Here is a 21,019-nt window from a genome sequence, read left to right on the forward strand (position 1 = left end):
AAGAGAATATCAGTTCAGTAAACACATGTGCAAATCAATGTGTTAATCAATACAAATTTTGTAGCTCTGGGGTAAAGTTACCCATAACTGTTAATCTTGTTGTTTATTAGTTCATAAAAGAGAGCTGTAACATGCACATTATTATTCCATCTCAATACTTATTGCTTTTTTTCTATGCTTGTTCTAAATAAATTCATGTTGGTGTATATATATATATATATATATATATATATATATATATATATATATATAAACTATGTTTGAAAAAAATATTTTAATAATGAACACTTTTTCCAGACATAGACTTAACTCATTTAATTGCATCAGTCAATGGCTGGCAGTATGAAAGAGCTGGCACCTGCCAACACTGGCTGGGACAGATGGCCCCTGTCCTTTTAACGTTAAAGAAGCTGGGAGCTCCCAACCGTAAGATCTCTCTACTGTTAAGAGTTCTTCTAAAACCTAAACAAAAACTCAAAAAACACAACCTTGTTAAAATGGTTCTATATAGAAACAAAAAGGGTTTCACTGTTAGTCAAAGTACAGTGTACATTTCACACCAAATCATTCTGAACGTAGAACTGTTTGAAGCAGGTCCTGAATCAGCTTAAAGAGCCTAAAACTCAGATTTATTGTTGCACCAAAATTTTGTATTTACATTGTGTTACAGAATTTGAAACTGGCAGCAATATATATATATATATACCTTTTTTAAAATGTGAATCTGACAGCTGTCCTTTACATTGTCAACAGTGTCCACGTGTCATGATGAATAACCCAATAGAAAAGCTCCAAAATAACAAGCAAACTTTTTTTATAGTAAGGTCTAGTAATCAAATATTAATAAAAGTAATCAATCATATAGCCAGAACATTAGGTCTTTCCAAATGAATGGGTTCGTGTTTCATTAACACGTATTACACAGTGCTTGAAAAAGGATTACTATGCTGGATGCTGCCCGGCACATCCTAAAGCTGCCAGCACACCCACCACCCGGCACATCCAAAAGCCGCCGGCACACCACCCGGCACCTTCGAAAGCCGCTGGCACACCATCCACTATATTGTCTCATCTAAAAGCAGCCGACAAACCAACCAGTACATTCAAAAGCAGCCAGCACCTTAAATCAAATGACACCCTGCGCACCAGTCTGAACACCAACTGGCACTAGATTAATTATAATTTATAATTAAATAAAAAATATTTTAAAACAAAATATAGGGATACTTTGGTTACAGTTACTTAAAAGATGTCAAAAAAATCTCTAATGCTAAAAAATGTTGTTGTGTGGTTGTCAACCCAAATAGTCTTCAGGTTGTTAAAAGTGGAACTACCACTTTAGGCGAAGTCCTGTTGTTTATACTAAAGGAAAATTCAAGCATTAATGGTTATTTATATCGATAAACATAAACAACAGGATTCGCGAGCTTTCTCGTTGACGCCCGTACTGCGGCATGACGCGCATGCACGCGAAGGGGTGCCGGATTCTGGCGGAGAGTCGCAATTCGGCACAACACCGGAAGCGTCCTTGTTCGCTTGCTCTGAAGCTGTGCAGCACTACACATTTGGGCTCGCACGGCCTCACTAACTGTAGCCATGGCAACATTTTTTGGAGAAGTTTTATCCGTTTACTCAAGAGCGGTGGAAGAGGATGATTACGACGATTTAGAGGAGGAAAACGAAGAAGATGCACAAATCCGACGGGAGATAGAAGAGAAGAGGTGCTAGATAGCTGGCTTAAGATACGGCCTGATGCTGAACTGTTGCTAGTGCTATTAGCTATTCAGCCAGTCAGAGACGAACATTAGCAGTAGAGCTAACTAACTAACGTTGAGGTTTGTTCCGGTCGAATTATGGCTTTATAGCTAAGTGTAGCTGGTTATGTGGCTAGCTAGCTAACTATGTGATGAGCTGCATCTTTGCTTAAGTGCAAACTTATATGTCAAATATGTTATATGTAAGCTTTGTCGAGAGTTTATTCACCCATCAGCCACGAATGACTGTGCACGCTTGTGCATATTAGCTAGCTTAATAGCTAGTGCTTGCTAACGTTACTCCCTGCTTTCAGTTTCACTTTACGCGTAGCTGTCTTTTACTGCTTGCACACCGGAGGCACTTTTTAGAAGCCCGTTAGACGTTGTTTATTTGTTCCAGAACAATATCTGAAAAGATGCACTAAATAACACCTGTCGTTTGTTTACCACAGGGAGGTTCATGTTAGGTGGTGTCCAGAAGTTTCAAAAACCGCAGAGAGCTCTGAGCATCTCCACTGTTCTGATCTGATCATAGCTGTGGGGCCCAGTGCTGCAGGTAAGACGGTGTTCTATACCCTATACAATCACCAGCCACTTCATTAAAACCACCTCCTTGTTTCTGCGCTTATTGTCCATTTTTCTGCTCTGTTTACCATACTTGTGCTCTTTGCAGTTCTACAATTCCAGACTGTAGGCCCTCTGTTTCTCTGTGTACTTTGCTAGCCTCCTTTTCACCCTGTTCTTCAATGGTCAGGACCACCACAGAGCAGAACTACAAAATACACCCATTTGGTAAATAGAGATGATCAAATGGACAGAGAGAGTGAAAACAAGGAGGTGGTTTTAAGAAAGTGGCTGGTCGGTGTATGTGTGTGTGTGTGTTTTTTGTTGTTGTTGTTTTTTACTGCTGTAACATTACGTTTTCTTTACATGGTTATGATGAAATAGGAGAAATAAGCCATTAAAAACATTGTCTTAGACATTGCAGTAGTAAGTATTGAAGTCAAATAGTACACACTAAGTATTTATGGACTTAATAAACAGGCAGTGCTCTCAAACCAAATGACTGTAGTATGTTGTAGATACTGTAGATGTTACGTAAGTTGTAATACAATATCTATTTGCCTGTGTCTGTATCTCCGTGATCAGGCTTCATCTCCGCGTATGTGCTGAGTTCTGAAGGTTGGACACAGGTGGGATGGGCATCTCTGTGGAATGAGAGGAGTCGTGGTTCCAGTCGACCAGACGCAGCTCCTCAATCTGGAGAACCAAGCTTTGTCATCTACCAGCAGAACAGCTGCCCATCTGTAAGCATGCTCACATACACTTACACCCTTGATTTCACCTAGCGTCTTCCTCATTCTGAGTCTGAAACGTCCCACTTTTGCCAGAATCTCCTTCAAGGTATGAGAAACTGATCAAGGGTTATGTTGTTTGCCACAGGTTCTTATCTGCCAGTGTACGTGTTACATTGCTGAAGACCAGCTGTTCCAGTGCGCTGAAAAGGTAAGCAACAGATGATTCCATTAAACTGAGCCCAAATGCAAATAAGTTCATTCAAATCGGAAAAAGTTCTGTATCTGAAATTGCAAGCTCTGTCTGAGGAGCCAGATTGTAATTTACATGACTGTTAGGGTGCTTTCATTCTTTCCTCAAATACATAAGCCTGCACCCAGGGCCGATTCTGGGCTTGTTTTGGGGGTGGGTGCTCAAAATGGCTAGTTTGCATTCTATGAGTTCTATTCGAACCGTGGATCGTTTTTGCAGTTTTGAACATCACTTTTGTACGTACAGTCTTGCGAAACGGTAAGATCTATGTTCATCCGTTTATTACTTTTCATTGTTGTCCTTGCATACAAACACTTAAGCGGTGGACAACTGTGCTTTCTGGAGTCAATGCATTCAGCTATGCAGGAACACCTGCAAACAAAGAGCTGTTCTCAAAAAAGAAGGTTCTTAACCATACAGGCCAGCATGATGATCTCGGTACATGCACCTGCTCCACAAAGGTGAACTCTTTACAGTACTTATGTTCTGTGGAAGTGTTTTTTTAATTCAAACCAATCACGTAACCCCACATTGCACCATGGAGGATAGCTTCCACACACGCAGCAGTGTGGTACCAGACCACTGATTTTTTTTATTATTCTTAAGGCAAGATAGGGGAAGGTTGTGTTTAATGGAGGAGCAATCAGGTGGAATGTGCTTTTGCAAGGGCAGGTCAGTTCAGAAGCATGACGGTTCAAATATTAAATAAAGGTTCCAGTTAAACAGGGAATGTGAATAACCAAAGAGAAAAATTGATTTGGTAAGTAGATCAGATTTAAGACAATCTTCATTGTTGTAGTCATGTCTGTTTCAGGATTACTCCTTTGGGCACAGCTGTGACTTAAATGGCCTAAAGTAAGTCTATGGAATGGGCTCACTTTTCCCAGTAAAGTTTCATTTCTGGCCACAAGGTGGAGATAGTGTGTATGAGATTGTGCGAGGCTTTCACTTTCTTAAGGCATCCCTATATTTCCAACAAAGAAGCAAATGGAGAAGTCAGAATACACAGTGATTTAAGTTTTGATGGCACGATGTGTGAAGGCTCCCAAACAGAACTTCTCCACATTGTCCTTCGTTCTACTTTTGGTGTGGGGCCTCTCAGATCTGTGCTTGGTACCACAAATACCACAAGTTCACTGTATGGAAGGGTAGTTATTTAATTTCTTGCTTATTCTTTTCTGCACTGATGTAAAAGTGGCATCAGGATGTGTAAAGAGTTCTTTTTGAACATTCTCTCTCTGGGACATTTGTTGGTGGTTCCTTTTCGTGAAGTTCTTTCATTGTTAATGTCTTGTTTGCTTATTGTAATCAGGGCATTGCCCTTCAGATGCACATGTCTTTCTGACCGATCACTTATTGTCTTGGGTTAAGTGAGTAAAATTTCATAATGAATTCTACAACTGATGTGTTTTCTACAGGTGTTTGGCAGCTTGCAGAGGAGGAGCCTGAATGTCATGGTGCTTTCGGACTCCCCTCTGGCAGAGTATAGAACTCCAGACTACTTGAATGGGAGTGGCACTCCATTCCTGCGTGCACTGAAGACCAGCACTTACACAGGCAACCTGCCCTGCCCTCTGCTAGAGCAGCCGAACATCGTTACCGGCCTTCCTGCTGCAGGTACAGCACACTTCACAAACGGCGAACCAAAAGTTGGACACACCTTCTTATTTAATGTTTTTATTTTTTTCTATCTACATTGTAAATTAATAATGAAGTCATCCAGACTGTGAAGGAACACATAAAGAATCATGTAGTATATAGTGTTAAGCAAACCAAAATATTCTGTGAAGCATTTAGGTGGGTTATTATCTGGGTTGCTGTTAACTTGTGGTTTCTGAGGCTGGTAACTCTGATGAACTTATCCTGTACAACAGAGGTAACTCTTGGCATTCCCTTCCTGGGATGGTCCTGATGAGAGCCAGTTTCATTATAACATTTAATGGTCTTTGCAACTGCACTTGAGAATACTGTAAAGAGTTCTTGACATTTTTTTCTTAAAGACCTTCATTTCTTAAAGATGAGTAGTTCTTGCCATAATATGATTCAGAACTTTACTCAAATAGATATACTGTATACCAACTCTACCTCTTCACAACACAACTGATGGTCTCAAACACATTAGGAGGGCAAGAAGTTAAGAAGTAATTAACTCTTGACAAGGCCCAATTGTTAACTGAAATTAATTCCAGGTGACTGCCTCATAAAACTGGCTCAGAAAATGCAGAGATGTGTAAATATTTTTTTATTTTATAATATTTATTATTATTATTGTTAAATATGTAGTGATCTGCATTTTTGCCCATACCTCACACTACTAGTGTGCACTAATATAAAATATTAGAAAATTTTAACATTTTTCTTATGCTAATAAAAAAAAAATGTCAACTTTGCTATTGGTTAATTTTCGTTTATGTATTCAAAATATTAAGACTATTGAACTGTTTGGATGTGGACTTTGTGCAACTTTAGTTTGGAATTGCATGAAAGGTTTCGCTTTTCACTCGACTGCAAAGCTCTTGACTGATCCCAGCACCTGTGTTTGTTTTGGCGGTCTCCAGTTCTGAGCCACTGTCAGGTTCAGCGCATCCCAGCCGTGCTGTTCCAGTGCTTCACTGATGTCCTCCACCCAGATTCTGTTACCATGGAAACCTATAAACCTGCCCTCTCCTGCCTCAGCGCTTCTCTGAAGGTGAGTGTCTTTATACTTGATAACTAAATATGTGCATAATTTACATGTTCTCCACATGTAGTGATGTAACGTACAAAAAGAAGCTCTGGTTATTTTTGCTTAGCTGTACCTTAAATCGGGGGTGTCCCATCCAGTCAGTTTGACTGCAGGTGTTACTTCCAACAAAGCAGGATCTGTGATCAGCTGTTTGAAAAATGGGACCAACTGATAAAATAAGTGAACTGTTGTTTGGAATGGAGGAAAATTGGACACCCCTGGCTCAAACTATGCTATGCATATTTTTCTTCATATTTTTGTCCATTTAAAAATAAAAATATTTGTGTTTTGTGAGTTACACTGGCAGTCAAATAATCGCTCAGATGTACTTTTTATGTGCTAAATTCAGCAGCTATATTTTTTGTTTGGAGAGCTAAATCACTTTTTTGCTGAATAAACACAAAAAATATCTCGATGCCAACATGACAAAGCTGTGATGACAAATGGCAAATGCTACTTCCCTAGTAAATATCCTCTGAATAATGACTGTAAATTCTTTCTGCCCTAGCTGGAGGCTTGCCCGAGTGTGGAAGTACTGCATAAATTAACCCGGATCAGTGATGCCCAAAACAACCTTTACACATAGAGGTGGTGATTTGGAAGTGTACATTAGGTGTTTTTCCTTTTGTATTGTAATATATATTTTTATGACTATTAAACACAGACACTGCTTAACATGATGGTATTTTAAATGTGTGATTGTCTTTTTTTATGAATACCCTTTGTAGGACAGCAGGTGGTGCTAAGTCCCAAATTTAGGTTTCTGCCTCTGTGTGCCTTTCAGCTATGTTTCAGACTTCATGAGGGTTCAGTTGTACTTTATTGTAAGTCCTACTCGACTGGCTGTCTGAACACAGCCTTATTTTTATTACTCTTAATTTTGTGTTTTTAGTAATAACTTTTACTGATTAGGTATTGGTGGTCTCCAAACAAAACTATAGTGACAGTCAGTATTAAAAAAAGGTAAATATTCTTCCCAAAAATTATTTTACTAAGGATGGAATGCTCCTAGCAAAGGTACCAAGAGGAGTTCTTCAGAGTGATGTGACATGGTATGCCAGACTGTTTCTAGATGGTTCTTTAAAGAGCCATGTTTAAATGAAATGCTTGAATTTCAATAAGGACCCTCCTCTTAAAGGTTCTATGTAGGGGTGGGTGATATTGCAGAAACATATCACTATACTTCAAGAATAGATTTTTTTGTAGTGTGTAGGTGTCCCAATACTTCTGAGATATAAAAATATAAATACAAATTAATGAGTCTCTCTTTGTAATGGTCTGTATATGGTCTTTGTAGCTGGTCAATGTTATAGAGGTACTGCCTATATTTACAATATGTTCAAAAAAAGGTATAATGTAATTTATCACAGTAACAATAATCAGTCATGCTTTTATCAGTTTTATGGTTTTAGTTTTGGACCATCTATCCATGAACCAGCCTGTCTGTGGTATGGTTATGATTCATTCTTTAAGGTAAAACAAGCTATAGAGAACTGATCCAAACCGAGCCATTCTTTACATATGTGAGCATTGCCTAGTCCTGTAGCACTAAACCAGAAACTGCAGTTTGGTAACTTTCCAGTTTCTGCTTGTTTCTACTACAGTTTCTCTTTTTTTTTTGTTGCTGAGACAGTCCCTGGGTAGTAAATGCACTCTCTTCCTAGATCAAGAGTGCAGCTATGCAGAATTCCTGTGAAAAAAACATTGCTGACTTTATCTCTGTTAACTGTTTTATTTATTTATTTATTTTTTTTCCTTTTCCAGTTGTTTTGAATACAGCAGGACTGTCACGACTGAGCACTTGATTCAGATCTACTTTTTTTCTGAATCACCATTGATCAGTACTGCTCAGCAGTTACACAAACCCTGCTCCTTCGAGTGCTTGGCTGCTACCATGCAAAAGCAGTGCAGCATAGCTGGCAAAGTTGAGAGATTGTGTAGCGGCCCTCTTTTCTACTGCCCAGTTTTCAGTTTCTGTGAGAGAAAAACATTGCAGGAGTGTATTTTTTTCATTTATATGGACGATGTTCTGTTTACCAAGACTTCGTGTCTATTTAAAAAATACTACTACTAAGGCCAGCTTTTGTGAGCCTGAACACTACTGGTAAAAGTATGTCAGCACTGTATAATATTGAAGTGTGAAAAGGGCTAAGTATGTCTCTGTGGTAGGTGCTTATTATTGGCCAAAATAAAATTCAACTTCAGTTTCATAGCTTTCTTGGAGCCCTATTAATGTAATGCAGACCTCTTTGAGCTGTCTTGGTTAAAATACCAAGTTAGTGTTAAAAAGTTAATGTTGTGTTTTTATTAATATATATATATATATATATATATATATATATGTGTGTGTGTGTGTGTGTGTATATATATGTATATATATATATATATATACTTACTATACTATATGTTAACTTACTATACTGTTACTCATTAAGGTAGCATGATTTATTTTTTATTTTTATTTATTTTAATTTCTGATTTTACCCATTTTCAAGATTTACTTTATAAATTATTATTTTTAAGCTGACATTGTTTGTATTTTTTTGCAGTGAAGTTGGCAGATAATTGAATTGCTTAAATGAAGTAAATGTAGTCTAAATAAGTTACATTTATTGTAGTTGAATCCTGAAATGGAAGGTATTACACATCAACTAGATTTTTGCTTGCCTAGCTGCTATATTTTTTATGAAGTAATTGATGCTGTCAGTTGTTTTGGAATATTTGAAAAGCATGGTTTGTTGTTGATCAGTGAAATCTACACTATATGGACAAAAGTATTGGGACACCTGCTCATTTTTTGTTTCTTCTGTAATCAAGGGTATTAAAATAGAGTTTATCCTGCTTTTGTGGGACTAACTGTCCAGGGACAGTTTTCTGCTAGGTGTTGGAGCACTGCTGTGAGGATTTAATTTCATTCTGTGACAAACGTGTTAGTAAAGTCAGGGTGTTGGATGATCACCACCCTATCTCATCCCAAACTCCCCAACTCATCCCAAATGTACTGGATGAAACACCATTATTCCAGACAACACAGTTCCACTGCTTTGCAGCTCAATGCTAGAGGGCTTTATACCTTCCTAGCCCACACCTGGCATTAGGCATGGTGCCAATAGGTTCATATTGTGTGCCTCTATGGTTGAAGCGTTGGGTTATTGGTCAGAGTGCTGTGATAACTGTGTTTCCTAAAGCTACTAACCCTCTCGGCTCTGGGGATGCTGTAATATGGCAGACCCTGTGATCTGACCCTGTCTTTGCAAGCTGGGATATATGAAGAGGGCAGTTTTGTTGTTCTGTTTGAGTGTAATGACAGTAAATGTACTTAAATTACTTAACAAAGGCCCTTAATTCTGTCATTTTATAAATCTAATGTTAAATGGCTCACGATATGGCAGGCATGTCAAACTGGACAGGTGAGTTTTAATTGGTCGGAACACTGAACTGGCCTATTAAGCCTTGGAGCTTACTTGCTACACAGTCAACAAGGCCTCAGCTGCTCCTGGTGAATGAAATTATGGTGGAAATTCAGTGCGATATTTCACATAGAAGCTTGTCAGGAACAGTGTGTTCAGTGTTCCATGTGCATGCTTGTGTGTGTGTGTGTGTGCGTGTGTGAAATTGTGCTACTTCCACAGTCACTGTTCAGCAGGGTGGACGCAGCGCTAAGCAGTTCCAGCCAGAGCTTGACCGAAAGAGGAACATGGTGAATTTCGTCTTGCTGTAATTCTTGCCCAGCCAGCATTCTTATAGTGCAGTGTTGTACATGAAATACAGAGAAAACCCCAAATTTTAGGAGAACTGGAAGATCCACTGCATATTGCGTTATGTTCTGAAGTGCTGAGACTTGGCTGATTTTTTTTTTCAATCATTCATTCATTTATTGCTTGGTTACCTAATATTTTAAGGGGGAAAACCAGATATATAGTAGTACTCAATCAGTACAAATGGGTGTTGTGGAACATTTGTGAATAGGATGTGATCCAGCTCCAAATCGGCCTAGTACAGCTTCAGAACACTGAGCTGATACACTGGACTGAGCGTCCATCACTCTGCCCAGTACAGCATCAGAACACTGACGTGAACCACACCGATAGTCCACACTGGTTGGTGGACTATTTCCAGTCCAGCAGGGATACTACTGAAGTGTTTAAAAACTCTGATCCATTAGGCCTGTTCTGTGGTGGTCCTGTGGGATGCTGACCACTGAAGAATAGGGTGAAAGGAGGCTAACAAAGTATGCAGAGAAACAGATGGACTGTCTGGAATTATTAAACTGCTAAGTGCTCCTATATGGTCAGTGGAGCTGATAGAATGGGCCGGGTTCATTCCAAAATGGAGTTATGTAATAACTTAAAGTTTGGGAGAAGAACCACGCCCCAACTCCTCCTCTTCATTACTATGCACTATATAGCTGTATATCTGTATACCTTAAAGGTGCCCTACATTAATTTCCCTATGAGAGAAGTGCAGATTGAGATATTTTCATAACCTAAGTTTAAGAAACTAATTTAAAAAATTCCCTAACTAAAGGTGCTAAAGATGTTTGGGCACACTCAGTCCAAAAAACTGATCTACAAAAGGCATACAATTACAGATTAAATATTCTTGTCAGACTAGATTAGATTTAATTTTTTTACAAAGTAAGAAAAAGAAGAAAGCAATAAGAAGATAGCAAAGTGCTAAAGTTTCCTTAATAATTTAATTAAGCAATGGCATTTAACAGGAACATCAAAGGATAAGCTGATGTCTAGAAGACCAAGAAAACTGTTTCATAGAGAACTGCTCAGTGGCTTACTAGAAAAAGGAGAATCAAAACCCCTGACTTAAAATCACATCATCATTTACTCACTTAGCTATTCACAGTAATTATTGGGTATATGCCCAGTCATATTTACATATTATGCCGACACCTGTTTTGGAATGAACTCTGCCCATCAAATCAGCTCCACTGACCAGACTGCAGTCCATCTGCTTCTCTGCATACATAGCTAGCCTCATTTACCCTGTTCTTCAGTGGTCAGCATCAAACAGGATCACCACAGAGCAGGTCTTATTTGGGTGGTGTGTCATTTTCAGTACTGCAGTGACAGTGACATGGTGACGAGTGTGTTAGTAATGCTGATAGGAGTGAATCAGACACAGCAGTGCTGCTGGAGTTTTTAAACACCTCAGTGTCACTGCTGGACTGAGATTGTTCACCAACCAGAAATATCCAGCTAACACAGTGTCCTGTGGGCAGCGTCCTGTGATTAGTAATGAAGGACTAGAGGATGATGACACAAACTGTGGAGCAACAGATGAGCTTCTGTCTCTGACTTACAGCTATAAGGTGCATGCTGTGTTGAGAATCACCCACAACCCAAGTAATAGGTGCTCTGTGGTCCTGTGGGCTCCTGACCATTTAGGATCTGGGTAAAAGGAGGCTAACAAAGTATGCAGAGAAACTACAAAGTGCTTCTAATATTTAGATATCACTGTGTGTATTTTAGTACCTGGGTGTCCGAACATCAGTATGTATGTGGTATTATAGTCATGGCACTCACACTGTGGTCAGGACGATTCATCTTACGCTATATTCAATGCATAATGCTTGCAAAGTAAACTGACTGGAGAATGATCAAACAGTTTATCATTGAATATCATATATATGAATAGCATTGATTCCGAACATGACGGTACGTGTGGTCGGAATAGGTAATAGGAAAAGAAAGATTTACTGTGTTGATAGTATTGTGCATCTAGTTCCAGGTAAGAAGGGTTTCCAAGCTGCTATAATGTAAACAGTGTGAGTGTGCTCAGTGGTAATGAGCTGAATTATGATGTATTGTGCTCTGTATAACTTAGGGGAAGTCCCTGCTGTGATGCAGTTGCGATTTGTGCAATCGCACTCGCAGAGCGTGGCCCTTCCTCTCAACTTCTCTGCCCTTAATTGGTAAAAGCTTAATGCTTCAGTGCTGTTTCTGCTAAGTCAGGATATGGCCTAGCGCATATACACACATACACACACTGCGCATCTCGTAATAATACAGCTCTAACTTTGGCACTTTTGTCTTTGACTTCACAGGGAGACTTGAATGAGATCAGGCACCAGCATGATGGTGGAGAAGAGTGATTAGCAATGCCTCTGATCACTAGCAACACAGGGCCATAGTGGGAACTATAGGGTGGTAGAAACAGCTGCAAATGTTCTATGTAGTTAATTATCACATTCATAGCACCCGTGTTTGATCAGCTGGCCCATAAATGTAGAGTAATGGTTGCTGGAATGTATAGCAGTTGAGTGACTCGGTTACTGTGTAAACCTCCAAGGCAGGTGTGTCGAGTCTGTGTTTACATCATCCCTTTAACATCATCCCTTTATCTCCCACGTCAATTATTAACCAAAAACAGCAATGAATGAGCCTGAACTACGTGGGTTCATTCATATCTCTCAGGCGGAAAGCGAGAGATGATATATGTTGTATTTATGGCTTGGTCTCTGGATGAGTCACTGAGGATATACGTGCGTCATTAAGGCTTCACGATCACAGCCAGCCTGACCACAGAACAGACTGTAACATACATAAGCCTCGTTGCAGCAGATCTTGCCCAGCGTTCGAGGGGAAATCATATGTGTTTGGAGATTGCGTAAATGCTCTCTATCCGAAGTTTGTGGTTTGCCAGGCTGTTTTTGACTTTTTGCTCCCCTTTTTGTGTTCTGGCTGACAAGAGGAAGTGATTGACGTGCACACACACACGCACACACATACACACACTGTTTTGCAACTGCAGTCTTTAACTCTGTTTATATATTAAAGGTCCAGAAGAGACTTGATAGGTCTTAAATGGCTCACTGTGATGCATGCCCCTCTGGTTGACCTTAAAATGTATACCTCTAATTAAGTGGAGCAACTCACTTCAAGAGCAGTGCTTACTCAAACCAATTTTACAGAAGTAAGCATGTTCCATTTTGTACCTTCGGAAATACTTGACTTCTCAACTTTGCACAGAGAGTTCTACGAATTCTGCAGGGATCCACAAGGGTGGGAATCAGTACTTAGTACTTTACGTTTCAATTAATCAAAGATGATTATAAAGTGATGGGATTATAAAGTGTTTTTTGGACCCAAAATTAGATTTGATAAACAGATCTAGAGCCTACCTGGAACCATTAGACACAAGGCAGTAGTACCCCATGGACAGTGCACAAGCCCATCGCAGGATGATAGAAAAATCAAAAAAGAACTCAATCATTCTTTCTTCTGAAATCAAAGATATTAAAAAAGGGTTTGTCCTGCTTTTGTTGGTAATTGTGTATACTGTCCAGGGAAGCTTTGTACTAGATTTTGGCACATTGTTGTGAGGACATGACAAGAGGGTTAGTGAGGTCAGGATGTTGGATGATCACCACCCCACCACACCCCCAATTGCAGAAATCATCCCAAAATTATTGGGTGGGAGCATCGTCATTCCAGAGAACACTGTTCCAATGCTCCACAGCTCAATGTTGGGGGGCTTTAAACCCCTCTAACCTATGCCTGGCAATAGACATGCGGCCAATAGGTTATTTTTTGTCTGCTGCAGAGAGTCATATTGTATTGGCAATACTTTAGTTTGCACTAATAACTTACTACCTCACTGGACTCTATTTATTACACATTGCACAATTTGCACACTACCGGCAATTATTTATTATTCTGTCTGTCCTGCGTTGTGTTGTCTGTTCGCACTTGTTTGTTTGTGTTGCACTTGTGTTTTGTATGCACTGTCTATGTTGCACCGAGGAACGTTGTTTCGTTTCACTGTGTACTCTGTATGTAGTTGAAATGACAATAAAACCCACTTGACTCGACTTGACTTGACTTCTCTACCGGGACTAGACAAGCTATGTGTCTAGTGTGTGTGCGCGCATTTGCACATTTGTTTCAGCAATGGGGGCAACTTAAAGATGCAAAGAATGCATTCATTAAAAGTGATGTCCACAAATATTTGGACATATAGCGTATTTACCTTCATAAATATGTTCATCCACAAACTTATGTCTTAGTCTTGATTGTGGCATTTTGGTTTGGTCAGTGTTTCAAAAGAAAATCCCAGAGCAACTATGTTTATACACTCATAGGATTATTAATTATAATAATCAATAATCATTTATAGATCATTTCTTATACAGGTAGTATCAAGTTCAGTTTGTTTAATGCTCAGTAATAATAGAAATATACTGTAAAACTATCAACCATAACATTAGCACGTCTACAGAGTCATCTGTCAATGGGTGGGAAAAATTAGTTTTTGGATCTGAGCCACTTTGACCCTGTTTACACATAGTCACTTCATGCATCTGGAGTATAAGGCTAAGCTACATAAAAATGCGAGTGTAAAAACACCCAAGACCCATTTAAACCAGATACAAATCCTCAAACCACTTCAGGACTAGGTCTGAGACCCATTTGAGCCACATGTCTCTCAAAGACGCAATTAACTATTTAAACCCTTCCCAGTACAACTGAAACACCAGACAAAAAGCAAATGTGCATATTCCGTCCAACACAGTAATCAAATTTCAGTCTAACCAGAGACGCATTTAATCACCAAGTGTAAATGCATGTGGCCAAAGTCTTATCAAGATACATTCCAGATGCGAGCCACATGAAGTGACCAGGTGTAAACGAGATATTTGACAAAGGGCCAAATTGTGATGTCTAGACACAAGTAGCAAATCTCCAAAACAGGTGTTGTGGGGTGTTCCCTGGGGAGGTCAGTGGTGGTGAGCTTGCCACAGGGTCTTGATACACCTAGGGTTAATTGATGTATGGAGGCCCCACCTCACAACTTACAGGACTTAAAGGACCAGCTGCTAATGTCTTGTGACAGATACCACAGGACACCTTCAGAGGTCATTGAGTCCATGCCTCAACTAGTAGGATCTGTTGTGGTAGCACAAGGAGCACCTATCTACTATTAGGCAGGTGATATTAATGTTTTTGCTAGTTGGTCTCCAATATCCATTTGTGCAGGGCTTGCTTTTTGAAGACCAAGTGACTAGCTAATGTCTTACCGTTTAGAGCTTACAGACATCTTTAGTGATGGTCATAATGACTTTCTCCAGTAGTCTGAGGTTACTGTGTGCAGCCATCATTGCATGGCCAAAGAAATCAAATTTAGGTCGTTAGATATGATGTTTACGTTATTGTAGGTCGGTGGCCTTTACATTGGTTGTCATGAAGGTGTTTGATTGACTCATCTGCACAATTCTGACTAGCATTCAACAGCACATAAATCAGTTCACTTTATAGGACCAGTAGGTATGTGGAGAATGCAGTCCAGATGGTTGCAGAACCTGATAGTCAAAGAACATATGTCTCGTTTAATGTACAGATGGCAGTGTAGCCTTGGCAGTTCATCCTCAAATGGTATAACAGGAGTGCAAGAACCTTCCTAAGCTATTGCGACTCAATAGAGGAGCACCCCAAGGCTGGTGTTTGTCATCACTGTTGTACACTTCATCTACTGAAGATACATTGGTTCTGTTGCAGAATCGGTTAAGGTAACTACGTTTGAGAACATTTCAAATACAGTAGAGTCTATATTGGTATGGTTTAGTGTAGGTTGAGTGTCTCTGCCCTAATTTGTTGGACTGGACTGCCAGAGGTGGAAGGTAACGAACCTATATACCCTGCTGGAAAACAAACAGCCTGCCTTACTTAAACTGGTTAAGCTGGTTGACCAGTTTAGCTCTTAAGCAGCGTAGGGTATGTTTGAGTTTGATTCTTTAGCTGGTCTGCCAGCATGAGCAACCTTAACCAGCTTGTCAGCAAAGGTGGTTGACCAGTGTAATCAGCATGACAAAGCTGGCCAGCAGGGCGACTAGTATGACCAAGATGGCATTACTGCCATGATAACACTGATACCCCAATGTGACAGGCTTGACAAAACCAGGTTAACCAACTTGGTCAAGTTTGTCAGGTTGGTCATTCTGATAGACCAGCTAGTCTGTTGAACTTGAATGAAAACATATACTGTTCTAATCAAGAGCTAATATGGTATGGTATATCCTAGGTCTTACCAGCACGGGGTATGTTTTGATCTGGATGCCCAGCTTTTAAACAACCTTGACCTCAACAAAGACCAAAGAACAGCTACTGCGGGAGCTACTACAAACTGCTCATTTACTCACTGTGAAACCAAAAAAAACAGACTAAATGTAAACTTGCAGTGCTTAGATGAATCCGCTCTGAATTGAGAATGCACCACAATTACACCAATTCAAATTACAAAGAGGTCTTTAAGTCCCCAAATCCTCAAACCTTCCAGACTATCGTTTAAACAGTACAGCTAACGGTGTTTTCATGCCCCTAACTTCATGTAGCCCAAATTACTGTTGTTATCTGTGATGTTAAGTAAAAGTGTCAGAGGTGTGTATCAGCGACTGCTCTGTCAGATTCACCAAGGAGCTAAATCAATAATTTATCAATATTTATTGTGCGTTTTTTCTAACTTTATACTCAATATAGTCAAAAACACCTATTCAAAGTAAGAGAGTAACTGCAATGCCAAAAGGGAGAAAGAAATGCTGAAATTTTCCTAAGACAGGAACTTGACTATTAGTGCTCACATACTAATATGTTCTGGATATCAGCGCTGAGAACCATACAATACCATCTGTTACTTGAATGTGCTAATGACTAGTTTTAGTTTTTGCTTTGAATTTGAAAATTAGATATAAATGAATTTGACAAATGAATTTGACTTTTTTTTACTTTATGTACATTTAGGAGTGTGTACTTTTAGACTTTTACTTGAGTAAAACATGGAAACCATACTTTATATTTTAAACTAGAGTATTTGTACTTTTACTTAAGTGAGGCACTTGGGTACCTCTATCAACATCACATTGTTATAAAGAACCATTTTTTAGTACTTTTTTGTTTTTGCTTAGAATGTAGGAAAAATAGTTGAGTAAAATTGTACTCAAATGGAATCAATCTTTCCATTTTATTTTACAGTTGGCAGTGTTATATATTTTAATAAGAAATTTCATACTATAGACCAAATCAATCTTAAAGAAAACAGGAACTAACTTTCTAAACCTTGGCTTGCTTAAAATAGCCACACATATTGTGACTGTTCATCCATTGAAATTCTCACTTGCCCAGCATCAAACTTCATCCGTCTCCAGGAAATTCGCACTCAGCCCTTTGAAACGGGGCCCTAATAGGAACCCACTGTTATCTGAGAGTACCAGGTATTTAAACGGCATCCTCAACAGCTTGTTACCTGTTTACCTGTCTACTAGGAGCGATATGCCTCCTCCCCTGCCAGAGTAAGGCGGGCACTCTTACGGTAAATGGAGGCTGGGCGGAACGCTTCCAGAGAAAAGGGTTGTTTGGCGTAGTTAAACATTTGCTCTTTTGTCTCGCTTTTTATTTTGCAGCTCAGCCTTGAGGACAGCTGGAGCGCTGCCACCCTAAACAAACACAGCAATCTGCTTTGATCAGATGTGCGATATTAACCCTCCCACAAGTTAGCGCCTGCGTGGGCTGTTTGTGTGGGGGCGGCAGCCCGTAGCAGCTCTGAATACCTCAGAGAGGCTGGGCCTGGGCCTCCAGCTCAAACTGGTACAGTTCAGGCTTTGTTTTCACACGTACTGTAGCCTAACGTTTACGCTCTCCCATGGGTCACCGTGGAGGTTTTTTCACGTTTCTTTGGGCTGTAGACGAAGGGCATTTCTGTGCTCTTGCGAAAGATTAGACAAAGTTAAGTCATTGGTCTTAAATAAACTCCAGCGGTATTGGATTTACGCCTACGGTTTAATTCGATTCAGTCGATGTCTGTGGGAGTTCGTTCCATACGTGGCAACCTTATACTCTCTGAATAAAAACAGAGGTTTTTCAAAAAACAAGGGGTCTCGGGGTCCTCCCCCAGAAAAATTTGCATTTCAGGGATTGATTCCTGCATTCTTCTTACTTTTGGGTATGAACATTTCTAAATAAGGCATAATAACTGCAAAAGCATTTGAACATAAAGAGTTTCCCAGACCCACAATAAGCCTAAGACTAGTTTAAAAAACAGCATTGGCATTACAGTTTGCCCAAAACTTCACCATTAGCTCACTATCTTCTTGTAGCATGTTGAAATTACATTGTTTAAACAAGTGAAAATTAAGCAAAGAAATTCAAGCTCCTCAGATGTTTAGGTTAGGGGACTGTGAGGGCCATTGCAGAACCTTCAGGGTCAGGATTTCCAGCTGTTTTTCACATAATGGGATGTTTTTCATCAAAATTTACTGGTATTAATTGAATCCATTCCTCCAATCCTTCTCTAGCAGTGAAATGCTCTTTATGCCACTGGCTGCAACACAAGCCCAAAGCTCAACAGTTGGCTAGGTGTTCTTTACATGAAATACTGCACTCTTTTCCTCTAAACATACTACTACTACTTACAACCATAATGTTCTATTTTAACATCATCAGGGGTTTTCTTTGAAAACCCCTGCCACAGTTGTTTTGTGATAATGATGCAGAAGGTTTTTCTCTAATGATCTGTCCATGAAGGTCATATTTGTGCATTGTTGCTGCATAGTTGAACAGCATGCTCTAACTACAGAGCTTGCTAAATCTTCTTGAAGGTCTTTTGCAGTCCTAGCAATCCTGAGAGGTTGGTTCTCCAGACCCAATCTTGACCTCCAAGTTCTCCTACTTTGTGGGCATCAATTCTGTTCATTTTCACAGTACTCTGCAGCTGCTTAAAGGAGTCCATGCTTGTGAATGGTTGGGTTTGAGGACTCAGAGGCTTTAAAACCTTTTAAATTGGCATCACCTGGCCTTTCCTAATGATGATTATGAACGAGTTATAGCCCTAACAAGCTAATTAAGGTCTGGGACCTTCATAAAAGTTATTGGAGAGCTCAGATCTATTAGAATGCCCAAACTTAAAATTGCTTCTCTCTCTTTTTTGTCTCTTATTGTATGCCTTTTTTAAAAAAAAAAATCACTTAGCTATTCACTGTAATAGAACTTTTGACCTGGGTGCCCATACTTTCGCACACTACTGTACGTATACTACTGCCTCCTGTGGTTACTGGACCTGCTGTGGAATCACTACAGCTGTGCTCCAAGCTCTTGTGGCTCTGTTTTAGCATCTTCATGAAATGCTGGACCGGTTTCCATGACAGCTGGACGTCATAGGCCAGGTTAATGGCAATGCTTGATCGCATTAAAGAATGCTGCCATGACATGGTTGTTTTATTTTCTCTTTCGATTCAGAAAAATCAGGTTTCTGCTTGTCCGCCCCCTCAGGGCATCACAAAACGCTCGATTCCTCTCCTAGTTCCTGGTCTTTTTCAACAGAATTACCACCAGCATTTAGCTAATATTCACCTTCATAAAAGAAGTCACAACAATGATTTAAGGCCTGTGAAGAAGTGCAGCTTCTTCAGGCAACGTCTCTCCAGCATGTGATGTTATCTCAAGTAGCCTGTAATATGTGCAGGTGTGGGCTTGCAAGAGGCGATGTCTTTTTGAAATTAAACCATGAGGGAAGATGAACTAAAGTGATTAGCAATGGAAAGAATGAAGTATTGGCATGTTTTCCTTGTCATTTTAGATAATCTTACCCAAACATAAACATGCTATTTTTGTTTCTTATTATTCAGTTAGATGGTGCCGTCCTTTTTGCTTTGTACCTGGCGCAAAAAGACATTGGCTACCGTTTTTTTAATGGTTCTCAGACTGGACATATACTCTTAAACGTAAAGGTTTCAAATGGTTGTTTGTGAGCCAATGACTGTAGAAAGCATGGACAGCGCAACGTCTCTCAAAAGTGAAGCCACCACAGGTCTAGTGCCTTTGCTGGCTCTACCCATCCCCATATGTTTTAATGACAAAACAGCCCATTTTCCACTTTCTCATTTTTCTCCTCTAAAATGGCTTTCAATCTCCAGAGTCTAATTCCAACAGTTAGTTGTCCCTATGCTAATACAGGGACATTTCTTTATTATCCCCCAGATACCAAACCTTATTTATAAGAAGGAATGGTTACACGCAGGAATGAAGTGATTGACAGCCTTGGCTGGAATAGACCCTACCTGTGTGAATTTACATGAGCTGCACTTACATTTACCGGACAAACTGGGTATACAGTGTCTGCTGTAAAGTTAACACACTTGGCCTGGGAAAAGGGGGCAGGTCCACCAAATGAGTATATGAGTTTGGCCCTGCCTCTGGTCTCTATGGCAGAGACATTGGTTGACATTTGACAACTTGGCAAACAATTACGCCTTGTTTTCTATAAAATGGAAGGAAGTGGAACCACGGCTTTCATGTTTGCTACATTCATGATTTGAGCGATGCCATAATAGAACCAGGTTTGTAATAGATGTGTGAGTGTGAAGAATCAAAGGGTCTGAATAGCCACCATCTGATGTACCAACAAGGCTATGCCACCAATCAAAAATACATTTGAAACATCTTTATTTTTAAGAGTATGCAGTTCTTGGAGGCCATTTAACCTTAGAAAATGCTAGGAATAACAAAAGTGTTGAATCACATAGCACCCCAATTAGCCGTACTTTATGATTGTAACGTATGCGTTAATCCCACCAGTAGACATGACTTTGCTTTAAATACACTATCCTGAGATGATATGACTCTAATATGACTGACTGCATAGTCAGAGATCAGCATGTACTTTCCCATGTGGTTTTGATTTGCATTGCATTTTTGAAACTTTTTTTCTTCATAGATGTTTTATTAGGCCTCCCTAGGCACAGTGTGTGTGTGTGTGTGTGTGTGTATGTGTGTGTGTGTGTGTGTGTATGGTCATGTGTGTGAAAGACGCTGACTCTGTCTGGCTACATTCCAGCTCTGCATATTCTCCAGCTTACTCAGGAGGAGGAGCCGCTGTAGTGACGCGGGTAGCAGCGCCGCTGGCTGACTTGCAGGTAACAGCTTGCAGACGGAGTGCAAAGCGGCCAAACGTAGTACATGTACTGCAGGCCAAAGCATGGAATTTACAC

General features: G+C 39.8%; 1 protein-coding gene across 1 annotated transcript; it reads left to right on the plus strand.

The window, feature by feature from the left end:
- Nucleotides 1-1,529: 1,529 nt before the first annotated feature.
- Nucleotides 1,530-6,712, plus strand: psmg1 (proteasome (prosome, macropain) assembly chaperone 1). The gene is made up of 7 exons (XM_072658630.1): nt 1,530-1,721; nt 2,207-2,310; nt 2,904-3,061; nt 3,198-3,260; nt 4,721-4,919; nt 5,861-5,991; nt 6,536-6,712. The coding sequence occupies exons 1-7, from the start codon at nt 1,597-1,599 to the stop codon at nt 6,611-6,613; spliced, it is 858 nt and encodes a 285-aa protein (XP_072514731.1). The 5' UTR covers nt 1,530-1,596; the 3' UTR covers nt 6,614-6,712.
- Nucleotides 6,713-21,019: the final 14,307 nt, after the last annotated feature.

This window comes from Salminus brasiliensis, chromosome 16, assembly GCF_030463535.1.
Source record: "Salminus brasiliensis chromosome 16, fSalBra1.hap2, whole genome shotgun sequence".
In the NCBI taxonomy this organism is placed as follows: domain Eukaryota; kingdom Metazoa; phylum Chordata; class Actinopteri; order Characiformes; family Bryconidae; genus Salminus; species Salminus brasiliensis.